Source organism: Tupaia chinensis, unplaced genomic scaffold, assembly GCF_000334495.1.
Source record: "Tupaia chinensis unplaced genomic scaffold, TupChi_1.0 Scaffold138601_1, whole genome shotgun sequence".
NCBI classification, from domain to species: Eukaryota; Metazoa; Chordata; class Mammalia; order Scandentia; family Tupaiidae; genus Tupaia; species Tupaia belangeri.
This window is the reverse complement of record NW_006198494.1, coordinates 49,119-69,858: the sequence shown is the minus strand read 5'-3', so window position 1 is coordinate 69,858 and position 20,740 is coordinate 49,119. Positions and strand designations below refer to the sequence as shown.

The 20,740-nt window shown below is 38.6% G+C and overlaps 2 protein-coding genes across 2 annotated transcripts in view; both read right to left on the bottom strand.

Annotated features, from left to right (window-relative positions):
* Positions 1-20,740, bottom strand: part of NEK1 (NIMA related kinase 1) — a gene marked incomplete at its 5' end in the record, with an annotated part of 134,120 nt that overhangs the window by 72,633 nt on the left and 40,747 nt on the right. The window contains 5 exon segments of the mRNA XM_006161452.2: positions 438-569; positions 15,749-15,844; positions 16,872-16,949; positions 19,188-19,271; positions 19,706-19,789. Coding sequence (XP_006161514.2) covers positions 438-569; positions 15,749-15,844; positions 16,872-16,949; positions 19,188-19,271; positions 19,706-19,789 — 474 coding nt within the window.
* LOC106736336 (O-acetyl-ADP-ribose deacetylase 1-like) lies at positions 18,500-18,864 on the bottom strand. The gene is made up of 2 exons (XM_027765519.1): positions 18,632-18,864; positions 18,500-18,518 (listed from the first exon to the last, which is right to left on the bottom strand). The coding sequence occupies exons 1-2, from the start codon at positions 18,862-18,864 to the stop codon at positions 18,500-18,502; spliced, it is 252 nt and encodes an 83-aa protein (XP_027621320.1).

Here is a 20,740-nt window from a genome sequence, read left to right as displayed (position 1 = left end):
CAAGAGGAGAATGGAAGAGAAGGGATTGCGGTGTGGCCATCCACCCTGGGGGGCAATTTCTCGCTTTCTGTTTCTCTGTCTCTCTCTGTCTTTTGGGTGAGCACATGTGCCCTATAGCAAAAACCTGTCAAAAAAAAAAAAAAAAAATGTGGACATTTGTTAATTGTGAAGGTTCGGGTCTAAAAATGTTTGCGGGATCATTTTCAGTACATTTCCAAGCACGTCTTTCCTTAGTTTAATATTCTTTTAAAGTAGAAAAGAGTCATTTTAATATATTTTTATCTACAAGATAATTCCAGAGTAAATAAAAAAATATTAAGAGGTTTTTCTCTATAAAAACCTAGATGAATATTAGGAATTAATGTTATTTCATTAAATTTAAATTCCTCTAAAATAATCTTTTAAATTTGAGTAGCTCAAAATTTTAAGAAACTTACCATACCCACTTCTTTCAAAGCTGAAGTGACAGAAATAACAGGTCTCAATTGCTGTTTTGATGGAGAGCCACTTGCTTCATTCTGGCCCAAAGGTGGAGAAACATCAGAACTCTTTACTCCTTTAGCCACCAACTACAAAAAATAATATAATTAAATATATTAGAGACTTTATATTTGCATTTAAAAAATGGTGGCTGCACGAGAAGTTTTCTTGTTTCTTAATTATTGATTGAGTAAGGAACTCTGTCAGATGCTTTAAAGAGCAGTGAATACAGGAACAATGTTTGGCCTAAGATTAAACATAATTGTCATGTAGTTTGAAATAATTTGCTTCTACTGCATTGCCACTATTTCATAAAAGAATCCCAAAAAACAAAATGTCTTCTAAAAGATTCAATTTTAACCCTCTTATTTGAACTGTAATCGTTACAACATTTGGTAGGAGGAAAAAATATTTATTAATCTTACACTCCACAAAAGAAATGCTTCTGCAGTTTATTCAAGTTTTGCTACAATCTCCTTAAGGTCTGAACATTTATCATTCAACACATGAGCCTTAATTATAAAAATGTCAACATAAAAAAAAATGGAAGAAACGACAAGTATAGTTAAGATTTATTTCATGAAAATACGACATTATATTTATATATGTGTTTGTTTTTATTTTGTCATTTAGACTCTAAATAATATGAACCTTTAGTAAATGCAACAAAAAGGCATCTACAGGTGTGTTAATAGTACCATGGCAGGAAGTCCACTCCCTACTTCCACTCTTCCTCCAGCCAGTAAACAAGTCTTTCTGGAGAGTATTCATTTTAAATGGAGTATTTGTTAAGCATCTTTTAAGAATGAAGTATACAGTTCTAGTTCAGGCCTGTGGTGTGGTGGTTGAGGCAGCTGGATCCTACATGGCCGACTGCACTGCTGGAGTTCAGAACTGGAGGCTTTGGATACATGCTCAGCAAGAGGCCAGGACCCTGAGAGGAAACTGGAGGAGAGGAGAGTGGCCTGGCTGTCCCCTGGAGGTATTTTCTCACTTTCTATCTCTTTCTTTCTGGCAAGCACCTCTAGTAAACTGCAGTAAAAAAAAAAAAAAAGTAGGTTCTAATATTTAAGATTCTTGACTTGTACTCTGTACCAATGTCTATTTTTTTCAAAACAAGATGTAAACTTTTTAAAAAAAATTTGCTATAGAGGGGTGTGCTTGCCAGAGAGAGAGAGAGAGAGAGAGAGAGAGAGAGAGAAAGAGAGAGAGAAAGCACTCTATTCTTCAGTATATTTTAAGATCCTATGAGGGACCAGCAGATGGCCTAATGGTTTCGTTGCTGGACTCCCATGTGGCTGACCACAGTTCGAATCCTGGACCTGGTGGCTTAAACTCACGCCAGGCGCGTGTGTGTGCGTGCCCAAGATCCCAAGAGAAGACTGGAGGAGAAGGGATCATGATGTGGCCATCCCCCTTGTTGGGTGATTTCTTACTTTCTATCTCCCTGTCTGTCTCTGTTTCTCTGGTGAACACACACACTCTATAGCAAAAATCTCTCTTAAAAAAAAAAAAAAAAAAGAAAAAGATCCTATGAGTTAAATAGGGTATTAATAGATCAAAGATAATAAAATTAGGTACAAATTGTGATTATGCAAAGATAGGAAAGGTCGGGACTGGCAGGTGGAGTGGTGGTCATGGTGCTGGACTCCCACATGGCCTACTATGGTTCAAATCCCAGACCTGGCAACTTGTTTTCTCACTTTCCCTCTCTCTCTGGTCAAATTAAATAATAAATACATACATACATACATACATACATAAAATAATTCTTTAAAAATAAATAGGAAAGGTCCATTACATTCTCTTTACACTATTCACCTTTGCATCTACAGAAACAAATCGATCAACGAAAGGTATTTTTAGTGAAGAAAGTGTCTCAAACATTACTATTAAAAATTTTATTGCATTTTATTAAAAGCTGATTGGCACGGCAAGTAGGTGCCACAGTGGCTAAAGGCCACCCACATGGCTGACTGAGGTTCAAGTCCCGGACCTGGAGGATTGATTCCTCACTTTCCCTCTCTGTCTCCCTCTGGTGAACACACAAGCCCTGCAGCAAATTAAAAAAAATAATAACAATAAATAAAATAAAAGAAATAATACCAGAAAAAGCTGATTGGGGGCCATGTAATGGCTAATGATTAGTAGATAGTCTATGATCCAAAGTATTGAATGCAATGTCTAAGACAACTTACTGGCACCTTTATAATAATGATCCCTCCCTCCTCTTTCTCTCTGACAAGTGCACGCACTCTGAAAGAAAAACTAAGAGCGAACAAACAAAATCTTGGCATTTGCCACAACATGGATGGACCCGGACATTATACTGATCGAAACAAGTCAGACACAGAAAGAAAAACATTATATAATCTCGCTTATATATGGAATCTTAAGAAAACAGTTGGTTACATAAATGTATAGAGAACTGAAAAACAAAAACCAGAAAAAAACAGGTGGGGGAAAGAAAGGTAATAGAGAAATGTAGGTAAAAGAATAGCAGTATATATATAAAATAAGTAAGTCTAGAGATTAATGTGCAATATGAGAACTGGTTAAAATCATATTATATTAGGTATTTTTTCAAATAAGCAGATTTTAGCTGCTTTTATTAAAAAAAATAACTGTGGGAAGCCAGCAGGTGCCATGGTGGTTAAGGTGTTGAACTCCCACATGTCTGACTGCAGTTCAAGCCCTGAACCTGGTGGCCTGCTTTCTCTCTCTCTCTTTCTCTCTGGTCAAATTAAATAATAATAATAACAATAAATTTAAAAAAACTCGTGAGATAATGTTTGTTTCACTATAGCAACCATTTAACCATCTATGTATAGCATACAACATGAAAAAAGGAAAGAAAAGGAGTATCAGTGTGATTACAAAAGCAAAGGGAAACCTTGAAAAGAGTAAGACCCACAGTAGCTATTTGGGTCTGGGTATCACAAAGTAATTTATGGTCTCATCAGGTTTTCCTAGTGGAACAAATAAACTCCAACTCCAAACCTTTTGATATTCTGCTCAAGCTTTAAGTCCTGGGAGAGAACAGAATTGGTCTATTTTGGAACACCTGCCTATCACTCAGCTGGAAGAAGCCAGAACACCTTGTTTGACTGAAATGGTACACTATAGAATAACTTCCCCGAGGCTGCTTTCTGGTGGACATCAAATCCAGGCTTGTAATGACAGTATAAAGCTTATACCATAAAAACATTACTGGAATAACATGAAAAACACAAACAAAAACCAAAACAAAAACCAAAAAAAAAGAACAAAGTTGTACCATACTAAAACTAAAATTATCTACCAATAAAAGTCACAGACTCTGACGCTGTGTGTACTCTAGACCTATCTAAGACAGATATATCATTAAAGGGAGAAAAATATATGCAGAGAAAAAAAACTTAACACTGGTTTTCATTACCTAGAAAACAAAGACTTTTTTTTTTTTAATCTATTTTTAGGTTTTTGCCATAGGGTGCAGGTGCTCATGGGAAACAGTGTGAGAGTGAGACAGAGAAAGAGAAAGTGAGAAATCACCCCCTGAGTGAATGGCCATACCACAATCCCTTCTCCCCTTCTCTTCTCAGGATTTTGGGCACATATGCACATGTATCTGGTGTGATTTTCAGGCATCTGGGTTCAGGGCTCGAAAACAAAGACTTTTAATATGGACTACATAAGTATATAAAAGTCGTGAAAGTGTGTATCTGATGGGTGTAACAAGGCCTGGTGCAACATTCTAGCAGTAGAGAAGCCTAGCTCCAATCAGTCATTGGATAAAACAGAACTATGCCACTGTGGAGGTATACAGAGCCACACAGCAATAAAAATATTATATAATAAAGAATGTAGAATACTTGCTCAGACCTGAGTCATTGCTTGACATAATCTATAAAATATATATGCACTTGGGACCAGCAATTAGCGTAATGGCTATGTCGCTGGACTCCCATGTAGTTGACCGCAGTTAGAGTCCCAGACCTGGTGGCTTAAACTCACTCCAGGCGCGTGTGCGTGCGTGCCCAACATCCTGAGAGGAGAATGGAGGAGAAGGGATTGCGGTGTGGCCATCTCCCCCTGGGGGGTGATTTCTCACTTTCTATCACTCTGTCTCTCTCTGTCTTTCTGGCGAGTTCACGTGCCCTATAGTAAAAACCTCTCCAAAAGAAAGGAAGAAAAATATATATGTACTTATTGAATCCCAAGAGTGTTTCCAGAGGTGCTCTCTCTCCCCCTCTACCACCACCACCACCATCACCACTATTACTACCACGACTGATGAAACTTCTGTTTCTCTTGCTTAGGAAAAGTTAGTTTAATGTTAGGAAAATCATCAGAAGAGTGGCTTTGAAATGGGATCCTTAGTATAAGTGCAATTTTGGTTCTTTCTGATGGTCTTTTATTAATTTCATTTTTTTAATACATTCAATCACGTTATTATTTGGCTTACAAAATGGATATTTCAACCTGATGTTCTTGAATCCTTCAACATTAAATTAACATATCTTACAGAGATCTCTAGAGTAACATTACTGTCCCCATGACACTTGACACATACCATGGCTCAAAATTTATCACATGATGTGTCCATATAAATGGATAAGATTAGTTAGCAAGACCAAGGATAAGAACATTCTGAAGTAGCTAGAAAAAGGGAGTGTGCCCACCCTGAAGGAAGCCTCATAGGCCTGTATAGAAGGTCTAACATTAGAACAAGGATAAACAGAAATAAAATATTCAAAGAAGAGTCAATGCAATAAAGAAGGAACTCATGCTATCCAAAGTATAGTGTCTAACCGAATCAGAGAATAGACTTGCACAGATATGCTGCCTAAATTGATGTTAATAAATATGCAGACTATGTCCTAGGCTATAATAACTTAATGAAAATAAGATAAAAGAGCTCCATTTACAGATGCTGAACTGCAATCCAGGGATGTCAAAAGGAGTGGCGAGAACCATGAGAGTAAGAATTTGTAAGGCCCAGGCACTTTGGCACAGTGGCTGTGCAGCGCTCTGCAAAGCTGGAGACCACGTGGAAGATCGAGTTTCAGTTCCTAGGTGCAAATGATCCTGGCTGGCTGAGAAGGCTGAGTGGAAAGAGGATGGTGTAAAATCCTGTTAAGGTTGCTTGTCTCTGTTTTTCTTTCTCCCTCTCCAACCCCCCCATTTCCCTCTTTGTCTCTCTCACAAAAGAAGGAAATAAACTTTTTAAAAAGAAGGTAAAGAAATGAGAGTCAACATAATAGATAAATTATATACAAGGCTATTGAATGAACAAGTATATGTTTATACTAACTCTTTGGCAGTGGTTACATTGTCATTGAATCCTTTGACATTAAATTAGTTATGGTAAGTAACTAGCTTGAGGAAATGCTCATTAGAAAACTATTATACAAGGAGGTGACCAGCAGTTGGTATAATGGCTATTTCACTGGACTTCCATAGACCTGGTGGCTTAAACTCATGCAGGGTGCGTGTTTGTACGTGCCCAAGATCCTAAGAGAAGAATGGAGAAGATGGGATTGTAGCATGGCCACCCCCTCTGGGGTGGGGGGTGATTTCTTGCTTTCTATCTCTCTGTCTTTCTGGCGAGTGCACACACCCTGTAGCCAAAACAAACAAACAAACAAACAAACAAAAAACCCAAACAAACAAACAAACAAACAAAAAAACTCTCCAAAAAGAAAAAGAAAATTATTATACAAGGAGTACATAAAATTGTATTTAAATGTTTGTGGGCCATATTTCAGCCTACCAAAAGTAGATTTTAGGAAAAACAAAACATAATGAGAAAGCGCATATTTTAAGTTCTCTGAGATATTAACTTGAGCTTTTCTTTTTTTTTTTTTTTTGAGAGGTTTTCACTACAGGGGGCATGCGCTTGCCAGATAGACAGAGAGAGACAGAGAGACAGAAAGTGAGAAATCACACCCCAGGGGGGATGGCCATGCCACAATCCCTTCTCCTCCGTTCTCCTCTCAGGATCTTGGGCACACACGCACACGTGCCCGGCGTGAGTTTTAAGCCATCAGGTCCGGGACACGAACCACAGTCGACTACATGGGAGTCCAACGACATAGCCATTACGCTAACTGCTGGTCCCTAACTTGAGCTTTTCAATGCATAACATTCTGAGTCTCTCTAGTAAGTAGACTCAATGTGACTAGAGAAGAGGAAACAATTCCCTCGGGTTAGTGTGCTACAGCAGTGTTGCACATGACAATCACAGCACGACCTGAGACACAGTCATTCCCCTTACCTTGGGGGGATACAGACAGCACACTAAGGCAACAGACCTGCTGCAAGATAGAGCCTAAGCATGCAACTGATGGGAGTAGACAGGGAGTTGTTGACCCAGTTTCTAAGATTACAGTGTATCACATAACTAACGCCACACAGATTGCTATTATCACTTACTTTGGTGTTCTCATATCATTTTCCATAATGGATTACATTTGAAAAATAAAGCTGATCTAGCCCAGCCTCATGGCACAATTGGTAGCAAACAAAAGTGCAGTGCTGGAAGCACATGGCCAACTGCAGGTTAAGATCCCTCAGTTGGCTTGAAAATATGCCAGGTATGTACACATATGCCCAAGATCCTGATGAGCTAGAGGCCTGGGAAAGGGAATTATGGCATGACAAGACCCCCTCAAAAGTACTTCTCTCTCAGGACTAGCAGTTAGCGTAATGGCTATGTCGTTGGATTCCAATGTAGTTGACTGTAGTTCGAGTCCCGGACCTGGTGGCTTAAACTCACGCCGGGCGTGTGTGTGTGTGCCCAAGATCCCGAGAGGAGAAGGGAGGAGAAGGGATTGCTGCGTGGCCATCCTCCCTGAGGAGTGATTTCTGGCTTTCTGTCTCTTTCTCTCTCTGTCTGTCTGGCAAGCGCACGTGCCCTATAGCAAAAACCTCTCCAGAAAAAAAAAAGTACTTTTCTCTCTTTTTCTCATGTTCTCTAATATACATAAAATTTAAAAATAAATAAGGCTGATTTGGACTGAATATAAGTTCATTATACACAATGAATATATTTCTATCCCAACCATTTTCATAGACTATGTGGAATGCTGGAATGGATTATTAAAGACTAAACTAAAACTATGAGAGAATGATGGCCCTTAAAGCTTCCAACTATGGGGCCAGTAGGTAGCATAGTGGTTAAGGTGCTGGACTCCCACGTGGCTGACTGCAGTTCGAGTTCCAGGCCCAGCAGCTTGAAACTCATGCTGGGCTCAGGTGCATATGTGTTCAAAATCCCAGGAAGAGAATGGAGGAGAAGGAACTGCAGCATGGCCATTCCCCTTGGGGGGTGATTTCTCATTTTGTCTCTGTCTCTCCAGCGAGCACACATACCCTATAGAAATGTATAGGGTATGTATAGAAACTGAGATATATATGTGTATATATATATATATATATATATACACACACACACACACACACACACACACACATATATATATATATATATATATATATTTCACCAAAAGTAGGCTGACAACTATTCACAAATTAGGTAAAATTAGAAAGGGAGGGGTCAGCACTGTAGCCAAGTGGTTAAGGGAGCCGAATGTTATATGGCCAAAACCTGGTTCCAGAAGAAATCATTGACTCCTTCTAGCTATGAAGAGGAGCGATTTGGTTGCCACGATTTCTCCTGGGAAAGAGGTAATAACTTAGTATAGTTTCATATTCATATCCTATTCATACTATGTCTGAAAAAAGGAAAAGCGTAAATAAGAAACACTGCATTAAAAACACAATTTAAACAGCATAGTAATCTATGGGAACATGGTGACCAATGGGCCAGGACATAATTACTAGACACTCATGAGGAGGATGGAACTTAATACAATAGCTATTATTTCAAACTCAAGCCTTGCTCACACTGTATCTAAAGTTCAGGAAAGAAACAGAGGGATAAGATAAAATAATTCTGTACTGTTGAACTTTTGAAACTAAAGAGAAAAACAACTAGCAGAGGGTTGGAGATATCAGGGCAGTTATCTAAAATTACTTTGAGTCAAACATAAAAGGGAATTTGCTGAAAAATGCTTAGTCTTATTTCTGATTTGTGGAATCTGACACACTCAGTCACCTGTAGCTAACTGATACTTTTTTTCTAGGGATCTGGTAAGAAGAAAATCTCCCTGTATATTACATCAATGGTTAGATTAAAAAGAAACATAATCATATTGGTAAGTATAAACAGACATTTGGAGGGTTGGTGGGTGACATGGTGGTTGGGGTGCTGGACTCCCACATGGCCGACTGCAGTTCAAGTCCTGGACCTGGTGGCTTGTTTTCTCACTTCCCCTCTCTCTGTCTCTCACTGATCAAATTCAAACAAACAAACAAACAATCAAAATAATAATAAAATAAAATAAAATAATTCTTAAAAAAAAAAAGACATTTGGGCCAGACATGATGGTTAAGGTGCCAGATCCTAAATGACTCACTCTGTGGCAAACTGAAAAACACATTGGGCTCATGTGCATGAATGTCAAAAATCCCAAAAGAGGGACCAGCAGCTAGCGTAATGGCTATGTCGCTGGACTCCCATGTAGTCGACCGTGGTTCGTGTCCCGGACCTGGTGGCTTAAAACTCATGCCGGGCACGTGTCCAAGATCCTGAGAGGAGAATGGAGGAGAAGGGATTGTGGCGTGGCCATCCCCCCGGGGGGTGATTTCTCGCTTTCTGTCTTTTCTCTCTGTCTGTCTGGCGAGCACATGTGCCCTATAGCAAAAAACCTATCAAAAAAAAAAAAAAAATCCCAAAAGAAGAATGGAGAAGGGACTGTGGCACCACCATCTTTCTGGGGGGTTATTTCTCACTTTGCCTTTCTGTCTCTCCTGCAGCACATGCACCCTATGGCAAAAATCTAAAAACAAAAGACTTATTTGATAAAATTTCAAAACACATTTTCTGACAATAACTGATAAAATTGCAGATAAAACAAATACATTTCCTTACTATTTTACTATACATAATGCTTTTTATGAAACATTTACATTAAAGAAAGGAACAAAATATTATCATTACTATTAACATTGTCCTAAAAGGTCTGGCCAATGTAATAAGAAACAAAGCAGTGATAAAAACCACAACTTGTGGAAAGCAGGTCAAACTGATACTAAGCAGAACCAGGTTCAAATTCCTAGTCTGTTCTTATTGACAGTGTGGCTTAGCGCCAGTACGTGGTGTAGAGGTTAACACGTTGATCCCACATGGCCAATTGCGAGGTCTGAGTCCTGGACTGATGACCTGAGATGCTTAGGCATTTGTGTATGTGTGTCTAAACTCCTGAGAGGAGAACGGAGAAGACACTACAGTGTGGCCATCTAGGTGATGGGTGATTTCTCACTTTCCCTCTCTTTCTCTCTGTCAAGCATATGTGCCCTACAACAAAAACTAAAAACAAAACAAAATTAAATTAAAAAGTGGCTTTATATAATAGTTTTATCTTTTCAATATTTGCTTTGTAAAGTTGTAAAGATTAAACAAAGCAATACATACACAGTGGTTATAATGCACTTGGTACACAATGGACATGTTAAAAACCCAGAAAATGACTGAAAACAGGTAGGATAGGAAGACTCATTATATAAGAGATAAGTTAAATTCCCCAAATTTCCCAAATATTAACAATATTCTGTTACAAATAATCCTTTAAAAACAGAAATGGAAAGAGCCAGGGGCAGCAGCAAAACACGATGCTCTGCAAGGCAATCCTACGTGGGAATGCTGTTAGCTTAAGTCCAGAGACCTCTCTACACCAAGCACACGTTTACCCAAGATCCAAGGCTGGCAAAAACTGGGGGTGGATTGTGGCAACCAGACCCTGATAGTATGCAGTCTCTACCCCTCCCCCACAGGGACAAAATAGATAAAAGAAAACGGAAATGGGATTAAAAATTATATAAAAACCAACTTTACAAGATACATAACAGATTGGGGTCCAGCAGATGGCATAATGGTTAAATTGCTGGACTCCCACATAGCTGATTATGGTTCGAGTCCTGGACCTGGTGGCTTAAAACTCACATCAGGTGCATGTGTGTACATGCCCAAAATCCTAAGAGAATAGAGAAGAAGGGATTGCGATGTGGTCATCGCCCTGTCAGTGATTTCTACTTTCTCTCTCTCTGTCTCTCTCTCCAGCGAGTGCATGCACCCTATAGCAAAAAATCTCTCTCAAAAAAACAAAACAAAACAGAACAAACAAGTGAAAAACCAAGACATATAACAAATCTCAAAAAAAAGTGCAAAACTGTGTAAGATATAAAAGAAACAATGAGTAAATGTAGAAATTTAACATGCTCCTCAATAAAAACTATTATAAATATGTAGTTCTACTTAACATGTAGGCTTAATTTAATACCAATCAAAATTCTGAAGAGACTTTTTAAAAATGGAAGAAAAATTATCCTAAACTTTATTTGGTAAAGAAAAAGAGTGGGCCAGCAGGTGGCAGGCTGGACTCCCACATGACTGAGATTGGGACCTAGCAACTTGCTTTCTCACTGCCTTGGCTGACCGACCTCCCCTCTGGTAAGCACAAGTGTCCTATAGCTAATTAAAAAATAATAATTGATGAAGTGAAATAATTCTTTAAAAAAAGGAAAAAGAGCAAATAAGGAAAACAACTGTACCTAAGAGTGAAAAGGGGAGAGACGAATTCTATTAGAATTAAAACATTCTAAACCCATAATTAATAATATGATGATGTACTGTCAAACAGAGTATTAGAGTAAAAGAAAAAGCCCAGAGAAAAATTAAGTTTGATGTACACAAGTTATATATTCAGTCTCTGGTACATAGAAGAATTTAGTAAGTCTTAAAGGTAGCATTATAAATCAATGCAGAAAGAAGACGTATTCATTGGGACCAGCAGTTAGTGTAATGGCTATGTCACTGGACTCCCATGTAGTCGACGGTGGTTCAAGTCTCGGACCCGGTGGCTTAAACTCATGCCGGGCGCGTGTGTTTAAGATCCCCAGAGGAGAATGGAGGAGAAGGGATTGCGGCGTGGCCTTCCCCCCTGGGGGGTGATTTCTTGCTTTCTATCTCTCTGTGTCTGTCTTTCTGGCAAGCGCACGCACCCTATAGCGAAAACCTCTCAAAAAAAAAAAGACGTACTCATTAAATGATGCTGGCACTACAAGTAGCTATATGGCAATAAGTAAATACAAAGTAAAAGTAAAATTAAAATAAAATATATTAGATGTCATCTTGAATGAATTCTTTAAAATAATTTCCGTATACATCATTCTTAGATGCAAAAGAGAGAGAGGATGAGAACGAGAGGGTAAGAAAGAGAGCAAGACAGGGAGACAAGGGAAAGACACACAGAGAGAAAGCAAGACAGAGAGAGAGCAAGGTAGAGAGTGAGGTTAAGAGAGGGGCAGAGAGAATGAAAAGAGAATTACAAAGTTGTAACACTGACATATGACCAAGATTAAGAATAGGAGTCAATTCTTACATGCTCTTCCCACACTTTTTTTTCTCTCTCATATGCTTCCTTCCTCTTTCGCTCTAGTTGTTCTTTTAACACAGCTGCACGTGCATTTGCTTGGGCCTGAAAATAAAAACAATTAACAAAATTAGTTACCGGAAAGAAGAGCATAGGAGTTTTTTCATAGGTCTGTAAAGAAATTTACTTAGTAGCCAAAAAAGAATGTATGTGTATAATTCCAGAATAACAATGTAAACTCAATCTATGCCCCCAGTACCAAGAACCAGGCTTGACATACATCAGGTGCTCAATAAATATGTGTTGAATGAAAATAAATAAAAATCCATTCAAATGGAAATAAAAATGTAAAAAAGTTATTATAGTCAGGGACCAGCAGTTAGTGTAATGGCTATGATGCTGAACTCCCATGTATTCAACCGTGGTTTGAGTCCCGGACCTGGTGGCTTAAACTCACACTGGGCACTTGTGCATGCGTGCCCAAGATCCCGAGAGGAGAATGGAGGAGAAGGGATTGCGGCATGGCCATCCCCCCGGGGGGTGATTTCTGGCTTTCTGTCTCTCTCTGTCTTTCTGGCGAGTTCACGTGCCCTATAGCAAAAATCTCTATTAAAAAAAAAAGTTATTATATTCAGATTTCATATCTTCACAGAAATAGATAACTATATATATGTATTTTTAAGACAGGGTCTCATTATTGTAATCTTCCTGCCTTAGCCTCCTGAGACACTAGGAGCACAGGCGCAGCCATTATCCCTGACCCTCGGGTTGGACCAGGATGGAATCTGGGCCTTCTATGCGGACCCGACCTACTGTGCATTGGGTCTCAAGCTAGCGTAATGGCTATGTCGCTGGACTCCCATGTAGTCGACCGTGGTTCGTGTCCCGGACCTGGTGGCTTAAAACTCATGCCGGGCACGTGTCCAAGATCCTGAGAGGAGAATGGAGGAGAAGGGATTGTGGCGTGGCCATCCCCCCGGGGGGTGATTTCTCGCTTTCTGTCTTTTCTCTCTGTCTGTCTGGCGAGCACATGTGCCCTATAGCAAAAAACCTATCAAAAAAAAAAAAAAAATCCCAAAAGAAGAATGGAGAAGGGACTGTGGCACCACCATCTTTCTGGGGGGTTATTTCTCACTTTGCCTTTCTGTCTCTCCTGCAGCACATGCACCCTATGGCAAAAATCTAAAAACAAAAGACTTATTTGATAAAATTTCAAAACACATTTTCTGACAATAACTGATAAAATTGCAGATAAAACAAATACATTTCCTTACTATTTTACTATACATAATGCTTTTTATGAAACATTTACATTAAAGAAAGGAACAAAATATTATCATTACTATTAACATTGTCCTAAAAGGTCTGGCCAATGTAATAAGAAACAAAGCAGTGATAAAAACCACAACTTGTGGAAAGCAGGTCAAACTGATACTAAGCAGAACCAGGTTCAAATTCCTAGTCTGTTCTTATTGACAGTGTGGCTTAGCGCCAGTACGTGGTGTAGAGGTTAACACGTTGATCCCACATGGCCAATTGCGAGGTCTGAGTCCTGGACTGATGACCTGAGATGCTTAGGCATTTGTGTATGTGTGTCTAAACTCCTGAGAGGAGAACGGAGAAGACACTACAGTGTGGCCATCTAGGTGATGGGTGATTTCTCACTTTCCCTCTCTTTCTCTCTGTCAAGCATATGTGCCCTACAACAAAAACTAAAAACAAAACAAAATTAAATTAAAAAGTGGCTTTATATAATAGTTTTATCTTTTCAATATTTGCTTTGTAAAGTTGTAAAGATTAAACAAAGCAATACATACACAGTGGTTATAATGCACTTGGTACACAATGGACATGTTAAAAACCCAGAAAATGACTGAAAACAGGTAGGATAGGAAGACTCATTATATAAGAGATAAGTTAAATTCCCCAAATTTCCCAAATATTAACAATATTCTGTTACAAATAATCCTTTAAAAACAGAAATGGAAAGAGCCAGGGGCAGCAGCAAAACACGATGCTCTGCAAGGCAATCCTACGTGGGAATGCTGTTAGCTTAAGTCCAGAGACCTCTCTACACCAAGCACACGTTTACCCAAGATCCAAGGCTGGCAAAAACTGGGGGTGGATTGTGGCAACCAGACCCTGATAGTATGCAGTCTCTACCCCTCCCCCACAGGGACAAAATAGATAAAAGAAAACGGAAATGGGATTAAAAATTATATAAAAACCAACTTTACAAGATACATAACAGATTGGGGTCCAGCAGATGGCATAATGGTTAAATTGCTGGACTCCCACATAGCTGATTATGGTTCGAGTCCTGGACCTGGTGGCTTAAAACTCACATCAGGTGCATGTGTGTACATGCCCAAAATCCTAAGAGAATAGAGAAGAAGGGATTGCGATGTGGTCATCGCCCTGTCAGTGATTTCTACTTTCTCTCTCTCTGTCTCTCTCTCCAGCGAGTGCATGCACCCTATAGCAAAAAATCTCTCTCAAAAAAACAAAACAAAACAGAACAAACAAGTGAAAAACCAAGACATATAACAAATCTCAAAAAAAAGTGCAAAACTGTGTAAGATATAAAAGAAACAATGAGTAAATGTAGAAATTTAACATGCTCCTCAATAAAAACTATTATAAATATGTAGTTCTACTTAACATGTAGGCTTAATTTAATACCAATCAAAATTCTGAAGAGACTTTTTAAAAATGGAAGAAAAATTATCCTAAACTTTATTTGGTAAAGAAAAAGAGTGGGCCAGCAGGTGGCAGGCTGGACTCCCACATGACTGAGATTGGGACCTAGCAACTTGCTTTCTCACTGCCTTGGCTGACCGACCTCCCCTCTGGTAAGCACAAGTGTCCTATAGCTAATTAAAAAATAATAATTGATGAAGTGAAATAATTCTTTAAAAAAAGGAAAAAGAGCAAATAAGGAAAACAACTGTACCTAAGAGTGAAAAGGGGAGAGACGAATTCTATTAGAATTAAAACATTCTAAACCCATAATTAATAATATGATGATGTACTGTCAAACAGAGTATTAGAGTAAAAGAAAAAGCCCAGAGAAAAATTAAGTTTGATGTACACAAGTTATATATTCAGTCTCTGGTACATAGAAGAATTTAGTAAGTCTTAAAGGTAGCATTATAAATCAATGCAGAAAGAAGACGTATTCATTGGGACCAGCAGTTAGTGTAATGGCTATGTCACTGGACTCCCATGTAGTCGACCGCGGTTCGTGTCCCGGACCCGGTGGCTTAAAACTCACGTCGGGCGCGTGTGCGTGCGTGCCCAAGATCCCGAGAGGAGAATGGAGGAGAAGGGATTGCGGCGTGGCCTTCCCCCCTGGGGGGTGATTTCTTGCTTTCTATCTCTCGGTGTCTGTCTTTCTGGCAAGCGCACGCACCCTATAGCGAAAACCTCTCAAAAAAAAAAGACGTACTCATTAAATGATGCTGGCACTACAAGTAGCTATATGGCAATAAGTAAATACAAAGTAAAAGTAAAATTAAAATAAAATATATTAGATGTCATCTTGAATGAATTCTTTAAAATAATTTCCGTATACATCATTCTTAGATGCAAAAGAGAGAGAGGATGAGAACGAGAGGGTAAGAAAGAGAGCAAGACAGGGAGACAAGGGAAAGACACACAGAGAGAAAGCAAGACAGAGAGAGAGCAAGGTAGAGAGTGAGGTTAAGAGAGGGGCAGAGAGAATGAAAAGAGAATTACAAAGTTGTAACACTGACATATGACCAAGATTAAGAATAGGAGTCAATTCTTACATGCTCTTCCCACACTTTTTTTTCTCTCTCATATGCTTCCTTCCTCTTTCGCTCTAGTTGTTCTTTTAACACAGCTGCACGTGCATTTGCTTGGGCCTGAAAATAAAAACAATTAACAAAATTAGTTACCGGAAAGAAGAGCATAGGAGTTTTTTCATAGGTCTGTAAAGAAATTTACTTAGTAGCCAAAAAAGAATGTATGTGTATAATTCCAGAATAACAATGTAAACTCAATCTATGCCCCCAGTACCAAGAACCAGGCTTGACATACATCAGGTGCTCAATAAATATGTGTTGAATGAAAATAAATAAAAATCCATTCAAATGGAAATAAAAATGTAAAAAAGTTATTATAGTCAGGGACCAGCAGTTAGTGTAATGGCTATGATGCTGAACTCCCATGTATTCAACCGTGGTTTGAGTCCCGGACCTGGTGGCTTAAACTCACACTGGGCACTTGTGCATGCGTGCCCAAGATCCCGAGAGGAGAATGGAGGAGAAGGGATTGCGGCATGGCCATCCCCCCGGGGGGTGATTTCTGGCTTTCTGTCTCTCTCTGTCTTTCTGGCGAGTTCACGTGCCCTATAGCAAAAATCTCTATTAAAAAAAAAAGTTATTATATTCAGATTTCATATCTTCACAGAAATAGATAACTATATATATGTATTTTTAAGACAGGGTCTCATTATTGTAATCTTCCTGCCTTAGCCTCCTGAGACACTAGGAGCACAGGCGCAGCCATTATCCCTGACCCTCGGGTTGGACCAGGATGGAATCTGGGCCTTCTATGCGGACCCGACCTACTGTGCATTGGGTCTCAGAAGTATGTACCACTGCAACTGAGCTTATTTTTCATTTTTAAGGTTATAATTTTTTCTTTCTAAGGTTATTTATATGATAGTTTCATGAATTTAAGTCAATGTTTTATTTAATTACTCTTTATAACTACGATATAAAGAGAGAAAAAACTATTTTCCAGAAACCAAGAAGTGAAAGATAAAGGGGAAAGAAAAATTAAACCAAGAAAATAAAGTACTTTAACCATGCAAAAGTATAAGAATATAATTTTCTAACTCAGCTTTTAATTTTCTGTAAGAAAACTTATACCATATCTACTTTATACCTTAAGTGATTCAATTTTTTTACGCCTTATGTCAGCTTCTTCACTTCCTTCTCGTCCTTCAGAACCACGAGTTTCTTTCTACAAAATAAGTTCATAAGCAAATCACTTAGGATAGAACCATCAAGTTTAGTGTAAACCTCTATAAAAGATAATATGAATAAACTAAGATCTAAAAATGTTAAATGAGAAATAACTGAGTACTATTAATATTCTCCCAAAGCCACAGTTAAACTCTCTACAACTAGGGCCAACAGGTACCATGGTGGTTAAGGCACTGGACTCCTACATGGCTGACTGAGTTTCGAGTCCTGGACCTGGCAGCTTGCTTTCTCACTTTCCCTCTCTCTCTGGTGAGCACATGTGTCCTATGCAAATTAAAAATAAATAAATTAATTAAATTAAATAAATAATTCTTAAAATAAAAAACTTTCTACAACTATCAACCCTTATGCTCAATGGAACGATAAGCTTAAAAGAGATTGAGATAAATGTATTTTGGGGTGACTCTATGGAGCAGGGGAAGCTGGATTCCACATGGTGACTACAGCTTGAATCCATGGCTCAGGAAACCTTAAACATGCTGGACACATGTGTGAGTACTGAAGGCCTGATAGGCTGTTGGACTGGAAAAAGGAGACTGCAGTGTGACCTGATCCTGTGGAGAAAGCACCCTTCTGTGTGTGTTTCTCCTTCTTACTCTCACGTGCATGTGCACTTTTGGGAATAAAGAAAAAAAATTTTTTTAAATGCACTTCAATCATTCCATGGATACTAGTTATAATTTCTTCTCAGAATTTCTCTGGAACAGATGAGCTGTAACTTAAAATTATATAAGCGATTTACTTTATGCTTATGTGTAGTTTTCAGGTCTTTGAACTTTCACTGTTAGTAGTTTTTAGTTTCTTGTCAGTGGCAGAACATTTTTAATTGTCATCTACTATAACACCATCCAATTGATTTTTAAAAATTATGCATATAATTTTAAGTTTATTTATTTCTTCTATGAGAGAGACAGACAGGGAGAGAACACACAACCCTAACAGAGTTTTGGGGTTTTTTTTGAACCCTAAGAAAAAGATTTATTTTTCCATTTCTGTCAGCAAATCCCTTAATAATGTAGGATTAAATTTTGTAATTTAAACAACAAAGAAATAGCCCAAAATTCTCTCCTAGGGTGAATCTGATGACATAAAAGATAACACCAACAAGATACATAAACTAAAATCTTCATCCTACCTGAAATAGCTCTTAAAAAGCAGAGAAGTAGAATCAATGCTGCCACCTAGTGGCCAACCAAACAAATCAGGTAGCATAGTGGAGCAAATCAAGGTCATAGGCCCAACCATCTAGTTTCCCTGCCTACTATCAAGTCACTAACTCCATCCTTTCTTGCAAAAACAAACAAACAAAAACACACACACACAAAAACAAAACCAAAAACAAACACAGTGGCATATATCCCAAGAAATCCCTCTTCCACTACCGCTTGTGAAACAGACTATTTTGCACGAAATGATTTTGCCCATTTTGAGGTAAGTCTGCCTCAAAGTGTATACACAGTAATTCTGATGTCTGTTGCTTCAAATACCTCCTCAATAATTGTAGGTACATTTTCCCATTGCAGACGATCAAGCCCACATCCAATCCTGGGCATGGAGAGGTCAGTGACTCCATTCTTCAGACAATGGATCTTCATGGTCTCTAAACTCATCCATAAGTGTTCCTAAGTTGGCTTGCATGAATCCCTTTTCTTTATTATCAAGTAATATATATAGCTCCCATAAATAGCCACTTCTCCAGATTTCTTTGGTTGATTTAATAGTTCCTGCACCCCTCCAAATTTCTTCTTGAAGAGGACAGCTATCCCAGCACCCATGCAACAATTCTCACTGATAGAGTGGGCTAGAGAGTCTGTTTTGTGGCATGCAAAAAGGTCTCCTTTCATATAAGTGACTCTGCTGCCTTCTGGGTCTTCATTAAGACAGCTGACCATGATATTAAGTCACTATTTCCAGAATTCAAGTTTCTTTAGCAGGGTCACCTTTCACCTGGAAAGGAGTTGGCGGTTGTGAGGTCCCTGCCCTGTGGGGAAGGGCTCCAGATCTCCCTAATATAGTTTTAATGCTTTAATCTATTCTCAGCTCCAGCCAGCCCCAGATGATGAGCACATGCATGCCGGGCATATTCAGGAAGGTATTCACACTCGAACCTGGAACCTGTTCATGTGATCAGCCTCCCAGAGTGTTGTACTTTACTGCTGTGCCACTGTTTGGTCAATAATTAAATTCCTTTTTTAAAAATTAATTTTCAACCTACCTTTTCACCACGAAGTTTGGCTTTAATCTGCTGGCGTTCATTAAAATTCTGCAGTCTTATCTGTCTCAGTCTTGCCAGATAAACCTACAAAGAGGAATAAACAATCAACGTATTCGTTTAAAAGAAAAACTCTCAACATTCTTACTGTTAAAATTTTTTAATTTAAGGAAATGTGTTAATCTGAATATAAGCAATAACAATTCTGGAGTCTGAAGTTAATGGAAATGTAATAGCAGGTTTCAAGTGTTTAATTAAGATCAACTTATTTCTGAAAAGAAAAAGACATTATAAATACAAATTTTTATTTTTATTAAAAGAAAAGAAATTGAACTCAGAATATTGAATAACAGTTATGGGGTAAAATTATGAGACAGCATGTCAGTTAAAATATATTAAAGGTCCCTATAGACCTACAAAATCTTCAAATAATTGTTAAGAATTTAAACCATGCAAGAAAAGAAGGCAATAAACGCAAAAATGGCTATATGACAGAGGAAGCGAACATGCGGGAAGCATACCTCTTCCTCTTTGTTTCTTGACTTCCCTCCTCTTGAACAGCTGGACCTGCCTCCATACATAGCTGCCAGGTTTTGCAGGATTCCCTGTTTATCATTTAATGTACTAAGTTTAAAGAACGACTAAGGCTACATCATCATCTTACCTAGGAATAGCCAGGTGCCACTTTACTTCTCTCAGTAAATACTGACCATTTCTAGCTGATAAGCTGAAACAAACCTTGGTATTTTCCTACATCAATTAACAAATCCATTCAATGAGACTAGAAGGAAGTAATCGAACTCCAAATATAATTATTCCAAACAGAGACCCACTATGATTTTAGCAGCCATTTAAGTAAAGAGGATTTTGCAACTGCTTTGGAGTTTAGATAAACCCCAAATCAAAATTTTCCTTACAGAGGGCTAATCCATTTCTATATGCATCTACTTACGTATTATGCTGCACACACACACACACACACACACACACACACACACACACAAACACACACACGCACTCACTATATGCAAATATTTGAGCTCACTGCTCCTAAATTCATCAAATGTGTTGCATTAATGATAACATCTAAATCAAACTATTTGCACGGAGGTACATCCTGATAGTATATTGCAAATGATCATACTCATAAAAAGACTCATTTTTAAACATTGCTTATCACTAACAATGGAAGTATCTTATAGAAATTGATACACTTCAGTAAAAGTATAAAACTGTTAAGTTATCTACTTTATTTTTTTTAATATTTTTAAAGAGGTTTTTGCTATAGGGCGTGTGTGCTCACCAGACAGACAGAGACAGACAGAGAGATAGAAAGTGAGAAATCACCCCCCAGGGGGGATGGCCATGCCGCAATCCCTTCTCCTCCATTCTCCTCTAGGGATCTTGGGCACACACACACACACACACACACGCCCAGTGTGAGTTTTAAGCCACCAGGTTCGGGATGTGAACCGCGGTCGGCTACGTGGGAGTCCAGCGACATAGCCATTACGCTAACTGCTGGTCCCTCTACTTACTTTCTTTAGCACAAAAGC

Excerpts from the sequence above, each read along its gene's own strand:
- LOC106736336 (XM_027765519.1), bottom strand. The coding sequence starts at position 18,864 with ATGGTCAGCTGTCTTAATGAAGACCCAGAAGGCAGCAGAGTCACTTAT.